General features: G+C 36.1%; 1 protein-coding gene across 6 annotated transcripts in view; it reads left to right on the top strand.

The window, feature by feature from the left end:
* Positions 1-21,361, top strand: part of GABRG2 (gamma-aminobutyric acid type A receptor subunit gamma2) — a 108,524-nt gene that overhangs the window by 23,053 nt on the left and 64,110 nt on the right. For 5 of the 6 annotated variants that reach the window (XM_049647827.1, XM_049647829.1, XM_049647826.1 and 2 more), the window contains exons 2-6: positions 10,195-10,346; positions 11,891-11,958; positions 14,271-14,491; positions 17,499-17,581; positions 21,006-21,143. In XM_049647827.1, the coding sequence (XP_049503784.1) occupies positions 10,195-10,346; positions 11,891-11,958; positions 14,271-14,491; positions 17,499-17,581; positions 21,006-21,143 (662 nt within the window). The remainder of the gene's footprint in view (positions 1-10,194; positions 10,347-11,890; positions 11,959-14,270; positions 14,492-17,498; positions 17,582-21,005; positions 21,144-21,361) is intronic. The other variant, XM_049647830.1, reaches the window with a different exon arrangement.

Raw genomic sequence — 21,361 nt, 5'->3', positions numbered from 1 at the left:
ATTTTTCCATTTTTTATATCTTCTTCAATTTCTTTCATAAGCTTTCTATAGTTTTCAGCATACAGATCTTTTACATCTTTGGTTAGATTTTTCCCTAGGTATTTTATGCTTCTTGGTGCAATTGTGAATGGAATCAGTTTCTTTGTTTGTCTTTCTGTTGCTTCATTGTTAGTGTATAAGAATGCAACTGATTTCTGTACATTGATTTTGTATCCTGCAACTTTGCTAAGTTCATGTATCAGTTCTAGCAGACTTTTGGTGGAGTCTATCGGATTTTCCATGTATAATATCATGTCATCTGCAAAAAGTGAAAGCTTGACTTCATCTTTGCCAATTTTGATGCCTTTGATTTCCTTTTGTTGTCTGATTGCTGATGCTAGCACTTCCAACACTATGTTAAACAACAGCGGTGAGAGTGGGCATCCCTGTCGTGTTCCTGATCTCAGGGAAAAAGCTCTCAGTTTTTCCCCATTGAGGATGAGTTAGCTGTGGGCTTTTCATAAATGGCTTTTATGATGTTTAAGTATGTTCCTTCTATCCCGACTTTCTCGAGGGTTTTTATTAAGAAATGTTGATGAACTTTGTCAAAGGCCTTTTCTGCATCGATTGACAGGATCATATTGTTCTCATCTTTTCTTTTATTAATGTGATGTATCACATTGGTTGATTTGCGAATGTTGAACCAGCCCTACATCCCAGGAATGAATCCCATTTGATCATGGTGCATAATTCTTTTTATATGCTGTTGAATTCGATTTGCTAGTATCTTATTGAGAATTTTTGCATCCATATTCATCAGGGATATTGGCCTGTAGTTCTCTTTTTTTTACTGGGTCTCTGTCTGGTTTAAGAATCAAAGTAATACTGGCTTCATAGAATGAGCCTGGAAGTTTTCCTTCCCTTTCTGTTTTTTGGAATAGCTTGAGAAGGATAGGTATTATCTCTGCTTTAAACGTCTGGTAGAACTCCCCTGGGAAGCCATCTGGTCCTGGACTCTTATTTGTTGGGAGATTTTTGATGACTGATTCAATTTCTTCGCTGGTTATGGGTCTGTTCAAGCTTTCTATTTCCTCCTGATTGAAATTTGGAAGCGTTTGGGTGTTTAGGAATTTGTCCATTTCTTCCAGGTTGTCCAGTTTGTTGAGATATAATTTTTCATAGTATTCCTTGATAATTGCTTGTATCTCTGAGGGATTGGTTTTAATCATTCCATTTTCATTCATGATGTTATCTATTTGGGTCATCTCCCTTTTCTTTTTGAGAAGCCTGGCTAGAGGTTTATCAATTTTGTTTATTTTTTCAAAAAACCAGCTCTTGGTTTCGTTGATCTGCTCTACCGTTTTTTTAGATTCTATATTGTTTATTTCTGCTCTGATCTTTATTATTTCTCTTCTTCTGCTGGATTTAGGCTGCCTTTGCTGTTCTGCTTCTATTTCCTTTAGGTGTGCTGTTAGATTTTGTATTGGGGATTTTTCTTGTTTCTTGAGATCGGCCTGGATTGCAATGTATTATCCTCTCAGGACTGCCTTCGCTGCATCCCAAAGCGTTTGGATTGTTGTATTTTCATTTTCGTTTGTTTCCATATATTTTTTAATTTCTTCTCTAATTGCCTGGTTGACCCATTCATTCTTTAGTAGGGTGTTCTTTAACCTGCATGCTTTTGGAGGTTTTCCAGACTTTTTCCTGTGGTTGATTTCAAGCTTCATGGCATTGTGGTCTGAAAGTATGCATGGTATGATTTCAATTCTTGTATACTAATGACAGGCTGTTTTGTGACCCAGTATGTGATCTATCTTGGAGAATGTTCCATGTGTACTCGAGAAGAAAGTCTATTCTGTTGCTTTGGGATGCAGAGTTCTAAATATATCTGTCAAGTCCATCTGATCCAATGTATCATTCAGGGCCCTTGTTTCTTTATTGACCGTGTGTCTAGATGATCTATCCATTTCTGTAAGTGGAGTGTTAAAGTCCCCTGCAATTACCACATTCTTATCAATAAGGTTGCTTATGTTTGTGAGTAATTGTTTTATATATTTGGGGGCTCCTGTATTCGGCGCATAGACATTTATAATTGTTTGCTCTTCCTGATGGATAAACCCTGTGATTATTATATAATGCCCTTTTTCATCTCTTGTTACAGCCTGTAATTTAAAGTCTAGTTTGTCTGATATAAGTATGGCTACTCCAGCTTTCTTTTGACTTCCAGTGGCATGATAAATAGTTCTCCATCCCCTCACTCTCAATCTGAAGGTGTCCTCAGGTCTAAAATAAGTCTCTTGTAGACAGCAAATAGATGGGTCTTGTTTTTTTATCCATTCTGATACCCTATGTCTTTTGGTTGGCGCATTTAGTCCATTTACATTCAGTGTTATTATAGAAAGATATGGGTTTAGAGTCATTGTGATGTCCGTAGGTTTCATGCTTGTAGCGATGTCTCTGGTACTTTGTCTCACAGGATCCCCCTTAGGATCTCTTTTAGGGCTGGTTTAGTGGTGACGAGTTCCTTCAGGTTTTCTTTGTTTGGGAAGACCTTTATCTCTCCTTCTATTCTAAATGACAGACTTGCTGGATGAAGTATTCTTGGCTGCATATTTTTTGTGTTCATCACATTGAAGATCTCCTGCCATTCCTTTCTGGCCTGCCAAGTTTCAGTAGGGAGATTGGTCACAATTCTTATAGGTCTCCCTTTATATGTTAGAGCACGTTTATCTCTAGCTGCTTTCAGAATTTTCTCTTTATTCTTGTATTTTGCCAGTTTCACTGTGATATGTCGTGCAGAAGATCAATTCAAGTTACGTCTGAAGGGAGTTCTCTGTGCCTCTTGGATTTCAATGCCTTTTTCCTTCCCCAGATCAGCGAAGTTCTCAGCTATTATTTCTTCAAGTACACCTTCAGCAACTTTCCCTCTCTCTTCCTCCTCTGGAATACCAATTATGCGTAGATTATTTCTCTTTAGTGCATCACTTAGTTCTCTAAATTTCCCCTCATACTCCTGGATTTTTTTTCTCTCTCTTTTTCTCAGCTTCTTCTTTTTCCATAATTTTATCTTCTAGTTCACCTATTCGCTCCTCTGCCTCTTCAATCCAAGCCGTAGTTGTCTCCATTTTATTTTGCAGTTCATTGATAGCATTTTTTAGCTCCTGCTGGCTGTTCCTTAGTCCCTTGATCTCTGTAGCAAGAGATTCTCTGCTCTCCTTTATACTGTTTTCAAGCCCATTGATTAATTTTATGACTATTATTCTAAATTCACTTTCTTTTATATGGTTTAAATCATTTTTGATCAGTTCGTTAGCTGTTGTTATTTCCTGGACGTTTTTCTGAGGGGAATTCTTCTGTTTCATCATTTTGGATAGTCCCTGGAGTGGTGCGGGACTGCAGGGCACTTCCCCTGTGCTGTCTTGAAAAACTTGCATTGGTGGGCGGGGCTGCAGTGAGACCTGATGTCTGCCCCCAGCCCACTGCTGGGGCTACAGTCAGACTGGTGTGTGCCTTCTCTTCCCCTCTTCTAGGGGCGGGATTCACTGTGGGGTGGCATGGCCCATCCGGGCTACTTGCACACTGCCAGGCTTGTGGTGCTGGAGATCTGGCGTATTAACTGGGGTGGATCGGCAAGGTGCACAGGGGTGGGAGGGGCAGGCTCAGCTCACTTTTCCTTCTGTGATCTGCTTCGGGAGGGGCTCTGTGGCACGGGGAGGGAGTCAGACCCACTGGAGGGATGGATCCACAGAAGCACAGCATTGGGTGTTTGCGTGCTGCAAGCAAGTTCCCTGGCAGGAACTGGTTCCCTTTGGGATTTTGGCTGGGGGATGGGCAAGGGAGATGGCACTGGCGAGTGCCTTTGTTCCCCGCCAAGCTGAGCTCTGTCATCTGGGGCTCAACAACTCTCCCTCCCGTTGTCCTCCAGCCCTCCCGTTCTCCGAGCAGAGCTGTTAGGTTATAACCTTCCAGATGTCAAGTCCCACTTGCTGTCCGATCGCACTCTGTCTGGCCCCTCTGCTTTTTCAAGCCAGACTCGGGGGCTCTGCTTGGCCGGCGGGCCGCCCCTGCCCCGGCTCCCTCCCACCAGTCCGTGGAGCGAGTACCACCTCTCCGCCCTTCCTACCCTCTTCCGTGGGCCTCTCATCTGCGCTTGGCTCCAGAGAATCCATTCTGCTAGTCTTCTGGCGGTTTTCTGGGTTATTTAGGCAGGTGTAGGTGGAACCTAAGTGATCAGCAGGATGCGCGGTGAGCCCAGCATCCTCCTACACCACCATCTTCCCAGGATCCTCCAAGACACAGAATTTTAAACAGGCTTCAGGCTCTGAGCTGTCAGCACAGAGCCCAATGTGGGGCTTGAACTCACAAGCTGTGAGATCATGACCTGAGCCAAAGTCAGAAGTTTAACCAACTGAGCCACCCAGGTACCACCCAGGCATCTCTGCTTTTAGTCCTTGGTATGCGGAGATCAAATTGTTGGTATCTGGAATAACAAGCTTATGAAATTTGAATATTATTAACTTTGTGCTGAAGTTGCCATACTGTTATTGAGCTCAGGCATAAACGAATTTATTGTCCTAAAGGAAAATGAGTTTGAACAACTATTTATTTTGGGTGATCTTATTTTTTCATGAATGTACAGTAGCAGATTCTTTGGACCCAGTTTCTTTTTCAAAGCCTTGCAGCATAATGGTTAAATATTTTGGTTTTGGCAAACTGAAGTGACTAGTGGAAACATTGTGTTTCTTCATTGGCAAAATGGGGATAATTAAAGGAATAACACTGTTTTAAGGATTAAGTGGGAGAATGTATGTGAAGTTTTTAAAGTTATTCCTAGGACATGGTGAATATTGAAAAGTAGCTATTGTTGGTATTATTATTTACCTCAGAAAAACTGGTTAGCAAGAATATTTCTTTTCCACAAATCTTAATTAAGCATGCACTCATGGAATTTATAGTCTAGTAATGGAAACAGACAATAAGCAAATCAGAGCACAGACATTGTAACAAATGCTATGAAGCAATCATGGGACTGGCTATAGCATATGAAGGTTGGGGTGGGTGACAGTGTTAGATAAAACAATAAGGGATGACTTCTATGTAAAGGTTATTTCTGTTGAAAAGTAAGAAGGGATAAGCCATACCAAATACTGGTTTAGGAGGTGAAGAGAAGAAAAGATTGTAGGAGGAAGGAGTATATGTGTAAATGTACTGGAGATTGGCCGAGTTTCTAGAACTCATCAAACTTGGGTAACATGATGATGTAAGGAATAGCACATTTTTCTGTTCCTGATGCTTTTGGAGTGTGAGGATTCTCACTGGATTCTATGGCCTGATGAGAATGTGAGGTCGAATGGGATCTCTTTGAGAGCAGAGATTTATGTTATATAAGCGGTGGAGATTCACAAGAGGTAATGTTAACAGAGCAGAGAATACAATGCATAGGAACTTTTAATAGAAAAGATTCAAAAGGTTTTATTTTGTTGACATATATGTCTTGGGAGATTTATTTTGACATATAAAATACCCTGTATTTAACTGGTTGTACCTATAAAATAAAAATAAACCGAGATTTGTACCAACAAAATATTGAAGCTGATGTTAGGAACGAATGAAACACGAATTATTTAAAAAGAGCTCAAGCATAAAAATGAATGAGTTTTTGTATATTTTTTATTCTACTTACCTACATATGTCAGAGAAAGAAAAAATATAGATTCTGCCTTTATGATGCCAAATACCAGTGGGTTTTAAGATACCTGAATGAAATGACAGATGTTTTTATATCTCACCCAAGCGTTTGCTGTTATATTACCCTGGGAAGATACAATGACGAGATTTTTCCTCTCACAAAACTTAGATCCTTATTGAATTTCTGGAAATGTGAAATACATAGATTAAAATTTAAAATTCCATAAACTGCATGATTAATCTTTAGTGTCAAACATCTAGAATATGTACCAAAATTTGAATATTTAGCATCTTCTATATAATTGAACTTTCACTGAACATCAATCAAGTATTTGTTTTATGTTTTTCTTGAAAAAAATTTTTAATGTTTGTTTATTTTTGACAGAGAGAGAGAGAGAGACAGCATAAGTGGGGCAGGCACAGAGAGAGAGGGAGACACAGAATCCGAAGCAGGCTCTAGGCTCTGAGCTGTCAGTACAGAGCTCAACCCAGGGCTTGAACTCACAAGCCATGAGATCATGACTTGAGCTGAAGTCAGAAGCTTAACCGACTGAGTCACCCAGTTGCCCTCTTTTTTTTTTTTTTTTTTTCTAAGCCACTTTTATTTTTCTAACTAAAATCAATTTTTTTTTCTGATTATAAACATGAACTCAAAACATGTTTGTAATCATGCATAAATGCAAATAATGCATAAAACTGTAAACATGAAAATAAAAATATAATAACCTAATTTACAACATGGAGACTCAGATCTAAAGGGGGAACTGGGAATCTGTATTTTTAAGAGCCTTCCCGCCACGCTCCGCCCAGGAGTACACATCACTGGTTTAAACACAGACTGAGTTGCTCAAATTTTAATGTGCAGATGAATCGCTTGTAAATGTATTAAAGATTTTGATTCAGGAATCTCAGTGGGGCCCAAGGTTCTGCATTTGTATTAATATCTTTAGGAGATATTCATGCTGCTGGTCCAAGGTTCGTGGTCAGATGGCTTTCTCACGTTTTTTTAGAAAGCTTTTAAGGATGAGGAGCACCTGGGTCAGGTTAGGCATCTGACTTCTGTTCTGGTCATGACCTCCAGGGTTTAGGAGTTTGAGCCCCACTGTTGGGCTCTGTGCTGACAGCTCAGAGCCAGGAGCCTGTTTCGGATTCTATATCTGCCTCTCTCTGTGCCCCTCTTCTGCTTGCACGTTCTCTCTCTCCCTCTCTCTCTCTCTCTCAAAAATAAATAAACATTCAAAAAATAAAAAGCTTTCAAGGATGAAAAATTTACAACCTTTTCGGGTATTGTCTTTGACAAATTTTACTCAGATTACAAAAAATGTTTTTCAGGATGGTAAGTTCATTTAAGACTAATTTAAATATTGGTTCTCTCTCTTTATAAGATTATTTTTTAAACTAAAGTGTACAAGAACAAGTAATCGCTTCTAAACACTATTGCATTTGGATAGATGCTGTTAGCTAGAAGTTCACCTTTATGTTTGTGCTCAGTGCACTCAACGGTCAAGTGCATTTTCTTGAATCATTATCAATCTACTTCCACCCAGGCCTTCTTATGGAGTTAACAGTTCCGCAGAATGCTTTTTCTAATGATGAGACTTCATTTATTTCTAGACAGCCTACCTATAAATGAAGTCTTGACTCCTCAGAATTCTGAAGAAACAACCGATGTTGAATGAAAGAGGTGCTTTTTTCTTTTTTTAAGACAAATCTGGAAACAATCCCAGATTATGTATCAGTCCCATTAATTTAGACCTCAGCTGGGAAAACTCTAGAGAATAAAAACTTCATTTATTATAATGTAGGGGTTCATTATTTTTCTTCCTGGAAAACATCTGTTTTTAGTTCTTCTCAGCATGTGTTACATAAAAGCCTGGAAGCAGCTTCTATAGATTCAGGTTTTAGTTACATGGTTGGACCTGTGGGTATAAATCTAACAGTGGTCACTTTATAACAATAATTACAATGGACCTATTTTCAGGGCTGTGTGTCTGGTACCGTGTGAAACACTTAATAACCATTATCTTAATCTGACATAAAAATGTCAAAAAAATGCTAGAATACTAGCATTAACTCTATTTTAAAGATGATAACTTTGTGAAGTTTAGCAAGGTTAAATAACATGCCCCAGGCCATTAAATAGTAAGTGATAGAGGAAAGACATGCTAAATCTAGAAAGCAGAACTAGTACTTCCTAACTTCAAAATGTATACTCTTAACTTCTCAACTCTTTTTTTTTTTAACCTCTCTCTGGCTCAGTAGGCATCCTCAAGTATGATAAAATCTGTCACTGATACTTTTATATGAAATAATCGATTTATTTACTGTTTTGGTATCTAACAGATGATGACTCTAAATAAATTATTGGTGCAATTCTACAAAGTGGTATTCTTTCTAAGCAAGTATCCTTTGTATTTTTACTTAATGCATTTTTCCTACTTGTCTGCCAGATGATGGTAACACCAGTAACACAGCACCATCATGCTTGTGTCATTTAGTTGTTAGTATGAGGAGTTGCTATAAGTGAGCAAGCCAAATGATTTAACATTTCTTCCCTTCCCTTGAAGAAACTTGAATAGGGTGCATTTGTCTGACAGAGACAGAAAGAGACACACAGAAGGCAGGGGAAAGGAAGAGGGAGAAATTTTTTTTTAAAGACATTTTTGTATGGATGAATTAAATGGTGGTACAATTCCATAGTGATGATGTCCAATGGGCTAAGCACAGTCTTTTCTTAAAGTTGTTGAAGGGATTTGAAAATTTCTTTATCAGAGAGCTGTTATTTCTTCTTAAACTAGTAGGATTTAGGTCATAGGATTAGAGCTCTATTAGGCAGTGTTCAGCAGTGCTCTAGAGAAATGATGAATTGAGGTCCAAGAAGGATTTTCCTAGCAGAGAACTTGCCTCCGCCAGCACCAAGGCCTTTGTCTTTGAGAGCTTCTCGAAGCTTTGTCTAGCCCATCGTCCCCTATATGGGTGCTTTATGAAATTTAAATGTTGTTTAAAGTCATTATGGCAATTGAAGTGCAAGATGTAAGGCTGGCTATGTTAGGTTTTATGCAGATGTGTGGCTCAGTTTTTATAACGTTTCCTATTTATAAAGCTTTAAAGGAATGAAAGAGGAGATTACTTGCTTACTAAGTTGATCCATGCCAGTGATTACTCTTAAAACTTCATCTCCCATCCACATTCTCAAACCTGATTAATCATGCAATCAGCTTTCGTCTGCCATATGTAGTCATCTATTTACCTATACATACACACATATACATACATATATTTTATATATGTAAATTGATGAATGAGTGTAATTGAAGAAAGATGATAAATATGGTTTGTGTGTGTATGCACATATGTATGTATGTATATTCAGGGTAATGTGGCAGTGGTTTGATTTCTGATCAGATCCATTCTTTACCATATATTTACAAAAGTAAAATGAAGATAGGGATGGGACACTTTACATTTTAAGTTTGTAATTTTAAAAATTTTACCATAAACCATAGAAATAACTAACATTCACTGAATGCTGCTAAAAATGAAAATGGCAGTTGTTGCAAGGTTTACATTGGCCCTAGATCTGAAAAATGTAATTCTCTTGTGTGGGCGGCAGGGAGAGGGGAGTTGGACCTTGGGGCAAGAGGAGAAGCAAGGTCTAGGAATTCCAATATCTTTCCAAAGTCAGCCTTGACTTCTGGTCTACTTGCGGGGGGTTTCTGCCAGGTTCAGGCATTGAAATCTGAATCACAGGATATTATGTGGCTTTTTGATCACTCAAAGTAGGTAATTTCAATTATACAATTATAGTACATTAACCATTAGTATGAGTTTTCAGATCAGGAACTTTCGCTGTAATAAAGACTGGTTTAAAGTCTACAACCAACCTCCATAGTGCCAGGTTCTAAACAATCAAAGATAAATGAACCGCCCTTGCTTTCAGTGCAAGTGAGAGGAAAAAATACACATACACACACCCTGGGGGAAGAAAAAGCAGCAAGACTGAGTTCTCCTTAGTAGTTCAATTGAGAGGGGAGAGGCTTGTCTGGTGGTTTGTGGGAGTGTATCTAATTATCAGTCTCTTACTTTCATTAATAGGTTGGAGCAAGTTAACTTCGTAGAGGAGGAAGAAGTAGACATTACATCTGAATTCTTGAACTACGTTATGATCATTTAAGCATTACTTAAAATAGTTTAAGCATTCACAAAAAATTGTTTCTTCTTAATAAGTCCTTCATGAGGTTGGGCAGGTAGACAGGAAGAACATCAACTATGGAAAAGGCAAAAATATACTTACAGATGGGAAGACAGAGCATTCTGGAAAACTGGAGAGTACACTTTAATACATTTTAATTTACCTTTATGCAGTTTAATTAGCTAGACTAACCCTCAGTGAAAAATGTCATTTTCATCCATTGTAATACCTTCCTGTAATTCTGTTTCATTTCTCCTTTCTCCCCAGTGGTCTGTGAGTAAAAGTCCTCTTGGATGTAGTCTATATGTTTCCTGACCAATATTTTGTTTTCTTAGCCTCACCAGCCAAAAATCTGATGATGACTATGAAGATTATGCTTCTAACAAAACATGGGTCTTGACTCCAAAAGTTCCTGAGGGGGATGTCACTGTCATCTTAAATAACCTCCTGGAAGGATATGACAATAAACTTCGGCCTGATATAGGAGGTATATTAAAATATTTTGTGATATGGCACAGGCAGAGGCAAACACATTGGAAGAAAAAATTAGCATACTTTAATAATCAGAAATACTTAAATGATCATTATATGTTGTAAAGATGGATACAGAATGTATAAATAGCATTCAGGCTTGGAGGTGGGAGGGCATTGATAAATGCAAAATGAAGAAAGATGATCTTCAAGTGAGGCCTGAGAACTAGAAATTCAAAATTTCCTAGATATCTTAGACAAAGGCTGTAGAAGAAATGTGACAATTGATTTATGAAGTAATATCAAAATGTTATATGTTGTATGTATATATAATATCAAAATGTTATGAAGTAATATCAAAATAATAGTAGAAGAAAGGATATATTAGTTACGTACTTCTGTGAAATAAAATATCACAACTCTCAGTAGCATATAATAATAAGCATTTATTTAACATTTTGCCAGGGGTGGTCTAATCTAAGCTAAGCCAGGTTAGGGCTGCTCATTTAAGAAAGCTGTATTCTCATTCTACTCCTGGGAGCAGCAGACTAGCCAGGAGTATCTTTATCATGAAAAAAACACAAAGAATGAGACAGAAAGTAGAAGCTCATAAGGCTTAATGCTTGGGATTAGAACTTGTGTACTCACTTATCTGTGTAGTATTAACCAACACAAGTCAGATGGTCAAGCCTCAAGTTCAGAGGCAGAGAAGTAGCCTCACTGGAGTAAATGCAGGGGCATAGATGCAGGGACTACTGAAGAATTCAATCCAACACAGAAAATTAGGGCATGGCACTTTCAGGGAAAGTGGATAAAGATGAGAGAAAATGTACTTGTTGACTTGAAGTACAGGATGATATTATGAATCCTTGTTCATTAACTGTTAAATGAAAATGGAGCACATCCATTTGGTCATGGATGAAATACTTCATGAGTTTTAATATCATTCATCTTTGACAAATAGGTGTGTATTGAGTTTCCATATGGTTTCCTCATATTATTTGATGAGTCACACGATTGAATAAGTCATTTAGGAAGATTGATTTTGTGTTGGCTGAAGCGTATGAGAATTAAGTGGTCATGAAAGGAATCAACAGAGGGAAATATTTTAAAAGAAACTTACAATATTTGTTGCACTAAATGTCTACTTCGTGTTTCTAATGCTTAGTTTTTCTAGATCACTAAGTAGTTATTTTTTCTACATGGGTCAAGTCAGATTATGATGCCCAAAAGATTCTGGGGCTTGAAGAAAAATGGTAAAATTCAGGATATGTAGAGAAGGCTAAAGAAAATCTAAGCAGTGTTTTATTTGTTCATCTTAATGTAATTTTAAAAGTTAATCAGTTTCAAAACTCTAATATGTTTAGTTACTGCATTTACGTGCTTAAAAGGAGATTTTTTGAAAGTAAACAGTTATTTAAATGTAATAAATTAGTCACCGACACTAAATTAGTTGTGAATAAATCACTTCTAATGTGGCAAAATAAATCTTTTTCTAGAATAACACAGACTAAAACATTAAAATGTTTAATTCACATATCTTTATCATTCTCTTTAAAGTGAAACCAACGTTAATTCACACAGACATGTATGTGAACAGCATCGGTCCAGTGAATGCTATTAATATGGTAAGTTTCTAATGGTTTGTCAATTTTATTAACATATTAGAGAGGAGATGTGGTATCATAAACATAGCAAAGAATATGCTAACAAAAAATCCATAAGGGAGAGATAGTCATTCAGATTTTTTTATTGTAATATGAAGATAATTATTTTTTATAATTTGTTATGAGACTTAAATGTGATCATATGTGTACAAATTAATTTTTGTAAATATGTTATACTTTTAAAATTCAACAATCATTGCTTACTTGGTAAGTATTCGTTAATACAAAATAAAATACAGTTTTCCACTAGTTTTTGGAAAATGATGGGGTAGAGAGGACAGAGTTTGCTTCATACTGGAATTATTTGTCAAAGAAAATAGTGCATTAGATATAATGATAAAAGTAGCTTTATTATTATTAGATTCTTTCTGCCCAAATCTGACATAAGAAACTAGATTGGAGTCTAGAATAGAATAGAGTAGAACATGCTATAACATAATACCTAACCTAACATAACATAATATTAGTGATACTATAATTTTGAAATGGTGTTTATCAAGCTAGCAATAAGGACACTCTATTGAGTCAGAGAGATGAGAAACTTTAAGTGTTCTCATGTACAGTGATGGTAAAGTATATCACCTGCATACTCCAAGCAAGTAAGTTCGTTTGTTTAACAATGAAATACCAACAGTTTTCTTCCTTATAAATAAAATTTTCAGCATGTTTAGCATTCTAATGCAAAATGTAAATATCTAAGAAGCTATATGGGTAGTTTATTTAAACATAGAACTTTTAACTTCAGGAGTACTAGTCCCCAGAATTGTAATTGTTATCCCAGGATCGCATTTTATGAAATGCTGGTTCAGTGAAAAAAAAAAAATTGTATTTTTGTGGGATTTATTTATTTATTTATTTATTTATTTATTTATTTTTGCTTCTTGCCAAAATGTAGTTTAGAATTATTTAATTACTTTATCTACTGGTTCGTCAGTAATTAGTTGATAAAGAATTTCATAAGATAGGTTCCTTCCTTACTACTTACAGACAACAAATATGGAACAAAGTGTTATGTGGCTTCCGCCAGTGGAAATGTAGTCAGCTACAGTGAGACACCTCAGCAGGAGGTGCAAAGAAATCGCACAGAGCGATGCAAGTGAGGCAAAGGAAGAAGATTTTAGTCTGATCCTGACAGGCTATGTATTTTTGGGTAACCTTCCTGTTTGATGTGTGTTCTTCATTATAAAGTGGTGGTTGGTTGATGGTATCAGACAGGAAATGTGGATGATTCCCAACACTCAGCTCTCATATTCTAAGAACACTGAGTTTTTTCTCATTTATAGGCATCAGTGAAATTGTTATAAAATAATGTTAAATAATATCTAAATATGACAAACCAGAACTTGGGTGTTCAGATTCCAGGTCTAATGGTCTGAATTCACATCAAACTTACTTCTCTTTAAGTACAGTCAATCATTGCCAATTTAGTGATGTATACTTGAGCATAGTCATTATAGAATCATGTCTCATCACAGCACTTTGTGAATGTGCTTTGTGATGGAGTTAGCACATTAGTAAAAATTATTTTTTAATTGGTTAGTTTCCTCGTTATTAGTGAAAAGGACAACTATAATAGTAAAAATATTTTAAAAGTTACCTTGCATTTGGTTTTTGCTATCTGCCAGACCAAAACCATTTTATGTGAATTCTCCTTTTCCATCTTCACACTACCTAACAAGGCAGGTTCTTAAAGATCCCAATTTTATTTTGAGGCAACTGAGCCGTTCTCCAGAGCTCCAGTTGAGGACTGTTTTGAGTATCATGGACTTTGTTCACTCTTTAGCAGTGATTCTGAACGTAGGTGATTGTTTTCCTCAAGATACATGTGGCAATGTCTGAAGATATTTTTAGCTATCACAATATGCAGGGGGTTGCATTGGGGGTGGTGGTGGTGGTGTTACTGGCATCTAGTGGGTAGAGGCTAAGAATGCTACTACTAAGCATTCGAACATACACAACACAGCCCCCACAACAAAGAATTAGCTGGCCCAAAGTAACGTGAGAAACTGCTGTACAGACACTGAATGCAAATGACTATATTACAACTATGATCTTTTGCTAGAATTCATCTAAACAGGTCTATTTTTTTATCAATTTGTCTATAAAAGATGGATGTATCTCCTTAGCAAAGCTTTTGCCTTCTTTAAATTAATTAAAACCAGAGTACGTTTGCTTTATGTTGGTAATGAGAATACAAATGATAAATACAAACAAATGTTCTACATTACAATTCTGTGTTTAAAATGTTCTATTTTTTTTTTAAAAAAAAACAGGAATATACAATTGACATATTTTTTGCTCAAACGTGGTATGACAGACGTCTGAAATTTAACAGCACCATTAAAGTCCTCCGATTGAATAGCAACATGGTAGGGAAAATCTGGATTCCAGACACTTTCTTCAGAAACTCCAAGAAAGCTGATGCACACTGGATAACCACCCCTAATAGGATGCTGAGAATTTGGAATGATGGTCGAGTGCTCTACACTTTAAGGTATTCTTTTGAAAAAGAAAAAGAGTAATCTCTGGGAATAAAACAAAGATCACCGACACTCTCTTGAAACAAGAGGAATGAAAGAAATTTCAAACCTACATCAGGGTGTGCATGTTTGATCAAAACAGTATGTGGTAGTACAAAATTTGTATTTCTTTCTGTTTTCAATATGCTTTGCAAAGTCATAGGTAGAACTTATTTCTTTGACTAATGTAAGAACTCTTTTCTCACACGGACATGAAATGTCCCTTGACTTCATAAGGTTACCTGATCTTTGTGCCTGCCTTGGCTTTTGCATGTGTGTCCTGCTACTTTAAAATAAGGAGACTGAAACACAGTTACCATTGGAATCACCAGTTGTTATGCTTGGAAATGTCTCTGTTTCCAAGGAAACCATTGCTAAAGGAGAAATTTTGGTGTGGAGATCTCCTGTACCTCCTTTTCTTTTCTGCACAATAGCAAGTAACTACAATGAGTTCTATCTGCCAGCACCCACTCCCCACTACACTGATAGGCTATTTGACTTAATTTATTGGCTATTTTGGGAATAGACTTCTTTAGGGATAAGTTGAAGGAGGTATCTTTTATTTTCAGAACTTAAATATGAAATAACTTTTGGGAGATTTTCTACTTAAATTCCTGTATGCCATTATCTTAGCACTTTATTTTATCTATCTATCTATCTATCTATCTATCTATTTATTTATTTATTTACTTACTGATTTACTTATTTATTTATTATTTTAAAAATGTTTGTTTTTGAGAGAGTGCAAACGGGGCAGGGGCAGAGAGGGGGAACAGAGGATCTGAAGCCGACTCTGCCCTGACAGCAATGAGACCAATGTGGGGCTCAAACTCACAAACTGCAAGATCATGACCTGAGCTGAATTTGGACACTCAAGCTACTGAACCATTCAGGCGCCCCTTATACTTACATGCATTTAAAATGTTTTTATGTTGAGGTTTCAAATGGGTGAAAGTATATTATTAAACATCATAATAGGTAAGTAAATAAACTTAAGAACCAGACAGATCTGACTTTGGTTCTTAGCTCTATTTGACTATCAATATGAATTAGGGCAGCTCACCAGAATTTCTATGTATATGACTTAAGGGCAGCTATCTGGTTGCAGGGGTCTTGGTGCTAGAAGGTATATCTCAAAGCTTTATTAGTAAGTTTAATGTTTTTACTTGGTTACATTTTTATTTAGAGGAATTAGGTAGGAATTGATGGACATTATTGGAAATAAGGCACCACCACCCTCATGACACATTCCCCCACCCAAGATCAGTAACTAGGAAAAATGGCCACAATTACAAAAGAAATTCATTGCATATAGTTTGTATTCATCATGGGTTTCATTAAATGAGAGATAAGGTAATGATTGAAATTAGAATCTAGTGGAAATCAAAGTTTGATAAATCAGAGCTCAGTCTGGCTTTTGCAAAATTGAGTCACTCACACTATCTCAAGTCCCTTTATTGTCCTCATAACTATAGTCATTTTTCAACTTGTAGTAACTTGTAGAATCTCTATCCAATATTTAATTATGGAAGTCACTTCAAAAATCCCACTTGGAAGATTCAAAGTTTGAATGAGTTGTGAATCTATAGAGATGATTTTATTCTTGTAGCCAATCTATACGTTATGAATATTTGTGCACAGATTATATATGTGTGTATCTATTTTTGTATCTGCAATCTTTCTAAAGGTGTTTTCAATTTTAATAATTCCAGTTGAACTTGAAAATAATAAAATATCAAATTAATTATAATTTCACTTACAAATAAAACTAACCTTTTCTTTGGAAGAGCATATAATTTTTGAATGACAATGATTAAAACCTTCATGTTTAGAGACAAATAATCTTGGGTTCAAATCTCAACTGTGCTGCTAGTTTTGTGACTGAACAAGTTAAAGTACATTAAAGCGATAATAACATTTATTAAATGAGAGAAAAATTTATCATACCCAGTGTCACATAGATGATTAAAGGCTGAATAATTATTACGTATATTTTAAGATCAGTAGTTGCTCTATTATACCATAGAAAAATGAAATCTCCCCAATTAATAATTATGCTGAGTTATAAAATCTTTTAAAATAAATTAATATTTATAAAATAATACTTTTATTATTTCAAGATTATTCTATGTACTTTGTAAGAAATATAGCTAACAAATAAGAAATCTTAAAAATAATCAACCTACTGCCATTACAATTTTAGAGTATATTCCTACTTGTCCAAAGATGGTCAAAATATCTGGGACTCCATTAAACTTCTCCATCCTAGAGTCCTAGCCTATATCGAGATCCAGAAAATCTGTAACTTTAATAAACACCCCAGATGCAAACTAATTGAGGTTCACTGGCAAACATTTTTCAAACATATCTGTATATGTGTATTTAACATTTCTTGTTTGCTATTAAGTATTCTTCTACTCTGTAACATCCTGTCTAATGGCTTCATAGTGTTCCATTATAAGAATGCATAATACTCCATTGTGAAATATAAGTATGTTAAAACTCACATATAGTAATTTAAATCTAACAGCTACCAAGTACTTACAAACAGAAGGTTCTGCTTTAATTAGCAGATAAGATCTGAGAATTATCAGCATTCATTTACATGCAAACAGTAAATGAGCTTAAGTTCCTAAAACAATTTGTTCTGTTAAGTTAAATATATTCACCAAGCAATCTCATGTGTGCAATTAATTTGCCAAAAAAATTACGTGGTCATAAATTTTGGAAAAAATGGAATTGAAGCCAGTGAGATCCTATTGTTTGTTCTGTGAAAAGGAATGGACTACATTAAGTCTTAAGTCATTTTCTCCTGGACTTGGTGGGTTTCTTCAGGGAGAATCACCTTGAATTATCAATAGGAATATGAGATATATTCTCCAGGAACAAAGATTAAGAATAGTCATTAAAAATTGTATTCATGTACATTCTTAAAACTGTGTCTAAACTCTTTCTATTTGTGTTTCATATCCTTCTGTTTAGGTTGACAATTGATGCAGAGTGCCAATTGCAGTTGCACAATTTTCCAATGGACGAACATTCCTGCCCCTTGGAGTTTTCCAGCTGTAAGTAATCTCATTCTGTATTCTATATCCTCTCTCACCAACAGTTTCCTAATTGCAATGCCAACTAATTGGGATACTCCTAGAGAATGCAGAAACAAGCAATGTTGTTGACTTTGAAGACTTTGACAGTTACTTTCATCATAATACCAGCTTAACCCTATTAGAGTGATTCCTGCAAAAAAGGATCTATTTTATTAGAATTTACAAGTAGCTTTCACTGGGGCATAAATTTCTAATAAATTCGTAGTGGTTGCCTGGAGATACTTTTCTTTTCTTTTTTTTTAATTTGTGTTTATTTTTGAGAGAGAGAGAGTGCACATATAGGGGAGGGGTAGAGAAAGAGGGAAACACAGAATCCAAAGCAGGCTCCAGGCTCTGAGGTGTCAGCGCAGAACCCAATGTGGGGCTCAAACCCACAGGCCCCACATCATTACCTGACCTGAAGTCCAAGGCCTAACCTACTGAGCCACCCACACACCCCACCCAGAGACTTTTCTCAAGAAGGATTGTAAAGCCAGGCCTGAACTCAATGGAAAGGTATAATGGTAGGTTTTACATCCTTCTTCCTGGCTCCCACCTATTGGCTCAGAAGAAGAGAGTAGCAGCATCTTTGCTATTTATTTTCTCCCTTACCCAGCAGGAGGTACATAGATTTAACAGTGTCATCTGCTTATTTCAATTTCAGTATATGCGTTAGAGATAGCAAAATTGAAAATTACCCACTTCATCTGGAGTTTGAATAATATCTAGAACTAGTTATCTACCAGTGAGTAAAAGACTAATTTTTGGTGTCTTTTGGGTCTAGTCCAAATCCCAACTCCATCACTATAGATTTGAGCAAATTATTAAATCTTGCAGTGAATCCACAATCTCAGGTGCCCAGCAGAGACTTTGAGATGTGCCCTCCCACAATATTGTTTTGTTGATGTAATATATGTAAAATGCTTGATATGCTACCTCACACACAATAGGATTCAGTAAAAAGCTCTATTATTTTTATTAATTATTATTATTATCAGGCAATAGACTATATAGCAAAATGATCTGTGATGATTCTAATACAAATTAAGCTTCATAGATAATTTCCTGTCTGAACCAAACCCAAGCTTCAGTGTCCCCCAGATGTTTGCCTCACTAATTGTTCAGGTCCACGTTAGGTTGCTCACCTCTTTCTTATTTTTGGTCTGACAACTATGCATACTAGGCAGAATGAAAAACTTATTATGAATTTTAAGTTTATATTTCTATAAGTAGAATTTCCCAGGCAGGGAGTGACAGAGACCCATACAAACCAACTAAATAATAATAGCTGTCCTTTCAAAAAGAAAAAAAAAAACAAACAATGATGAAAGCAGCAATCATCTGTTCATCATTACATAAATTCCAGAAGGAACTAGAGGAAAAATATCACTATGTATCATATCTATTTAGAAAAGTTCCCATTAAATTGGGGCACCTGGGTGGCTCAGTCAGTTAGGTGTCTGACTTTGGCTCAAGTCATGATCTCATGGGTTCATGAGTTTGAGTCCCACATCTGGCTCTGTGCTGACAGCTCAGAGCCTGGAGTCTGTTTCAGATTCTCCCTGTCTCTCTGCCCCTCTGCAACTCATGCTCTGCTTCTCTTTCTCTCAAAAATAAAATAAAACATTAAAAAATTAAAAAAAGAAAATTTCCCATTATAAATCTTATTTCATATGTTTTACTTTATCCAAGAATGGAATATTTTTAAGTAAAATCCTCCCCAAGCTTTAGGAGATGAGACTTCTTTTCTATTATTTTTTCAACTGGGACTACTCTTCTGAGTCAGATAAAATCTAGAGCTGGTGATTTCTGTGTCTTTAGGTCACTGATTGACACTTGTCTTCTGAACCCAAACACAACTTAATGTTTCTTACTGCTATCAAAAAAGTTAAATCATCAACATGTTCTCCATAGGGAGTTCCCTAACATTACTATTCTTTTTCTTGGTTCAACACATCCTGTCCCCTACCCCTTCTCCATACCAGTCTGGGGATCATGCTTTCTTTTTTCTTTCATCTTAGTTAATAAGCACACAACACACGCCTAGTTGGACCAAAAGAAAAGAAAAAGGGAACACGTTAGGGATCCTATTCCAGGTAGTCAATCAGCCTCCATAATTAAGACTTATATAGATTATTAGTTCATAAATAGTTGAGATGATGTCTAGTTTTATTTATCATCTATGTATCATTTATCTATCTATCATCTATCTATCTGTTTTTACTTGAGTTTATGCTTTTCTTTTAGATTTTATTTTTATGTGATCTCTACACACATGGGGCTTTAACTTCTAACCCTGAGATCAAGAGTTGCATGATCTAGTGACTGAACCAGCCAGGCACCCCTACAGAGTTTATTCTATAATTTACTTCATAATGTTTATCCACTCAACAATTATGCATTGGGCATCAGTTTCATGAAATACGTACTGCCATCATCTCCATAAACAAATACTTGAGGGAAAAAAAACAAAGAAATTTGTCTAGGGTATTATGGCTAGCAAATGGTACTGATAATCTCTACATAATCAGTGCAATACCTCTCTCATGAAGGCTTTCTGTTCTCTTGGCTGAACATAATTAACTTCCTCAGAATCTACATAGTGCTCATTGGCATCTTCCCCTTGGCATTTCTACTTACTACTTTTTTTTTTTAAGTTTATTTAGTTTGGGAGGGGAGGGGCAGAGAGAGTGGGAAAGAGAGAGAATGCCAACCTGGCTTCACACTGTCAGTACAGAACCCAATGTGGGCTCAAACTCATGAACCGGGTGATCATGACCTGAACCAAAATCAAGAGTTGGATGCTTAATGGACTGAGCCACCCAGGCGTCCCACTACTTACTACTGTTAATTGTAGATTTCTGCGTGTATTAAAATGAAGTCCCAACAAATTGAGAGAGAGAGAATAATGTAAATAGTTGAAGTTATTTTTCTCAGTCATCTTCCACTCTAAGGGCATACCCTGGAGAGGCATTTGAGTCTCTTCTTCCATTATTTTCTGTTTCTGCATGACTCTCAAAACCTTGCCTTGTTTACTCCTCATCATCATAAAATAATATCTTGCATATGTGCTATTTATCATATATTGGATACTTTTTATATCTTACCTCAGACAATGTAAAGCATGCGTATAGTATATACGAAACCATGTATAGCATATCTTCTATGCAAATTAAGTTATTTTCAAGGGTAATCTTGACCTTATGACTTTTTAACTTCTTGTTGGGATAAGATGTCAATGTATTTATTTCCTCTATTGTGATGCTCTTTAGTTCAAGATCCTTTTCTAACTTAAAACACCATTTCTCTCATACTTACCTCAGTGTCTTGTTCATGGAAGGTGGTTGCTACATACATTCATTTATAAATAATTTTAAATATGTGCTTTTCCATCTTATGGCAGATGGCTATCCACGTGAAGAAATTGTCTACCAATGGAAGCGTAGTTCTGTTGAAGTAGGTGACACAAGATCGTGGAGGCTTTATCAATTTTCATTTGTTGGACTGAGAAATACCACTGAAGTAGTGAAGACAACTTCTGGTAAGATGCTCTTGAAAGGAATTTTGAGTGACCCCTTCCAGAGTTAATATTCTGATATAAATAATTCACAGACTTTTCAATACCTGTCTACAAATGATATGTGGAACATTAAGTGAAGTGTTTTAATTTACCAGAGAAAATTATAATTGGTATTCTAGCATAATAGATAAATATAAATGGATTCTATCAGTTTGAAGCAAAATGGATTAAAATTGGAT

This window comes from Panthera uncia (genome assembly GCF_023721935.1).
Source record: "Panthera uncia isolate 11264 chromosome A1 unlocalized genomic scaffold, Puncia_PCG_1.0 HiC_scaffold_17, whole genome shotgun sequence".
NCBI classification, from domain to species: domain Eukaryota; kingdom Metazoa; phylum Chordata; class Mammalia; order Carnivora; family Felidae; genus Panthera; species Panthera uncia.
Note: the sequence above shows the minus strand (reverse complement) of the source record. Positions and strands in the feature narration are given on the sequence as shown.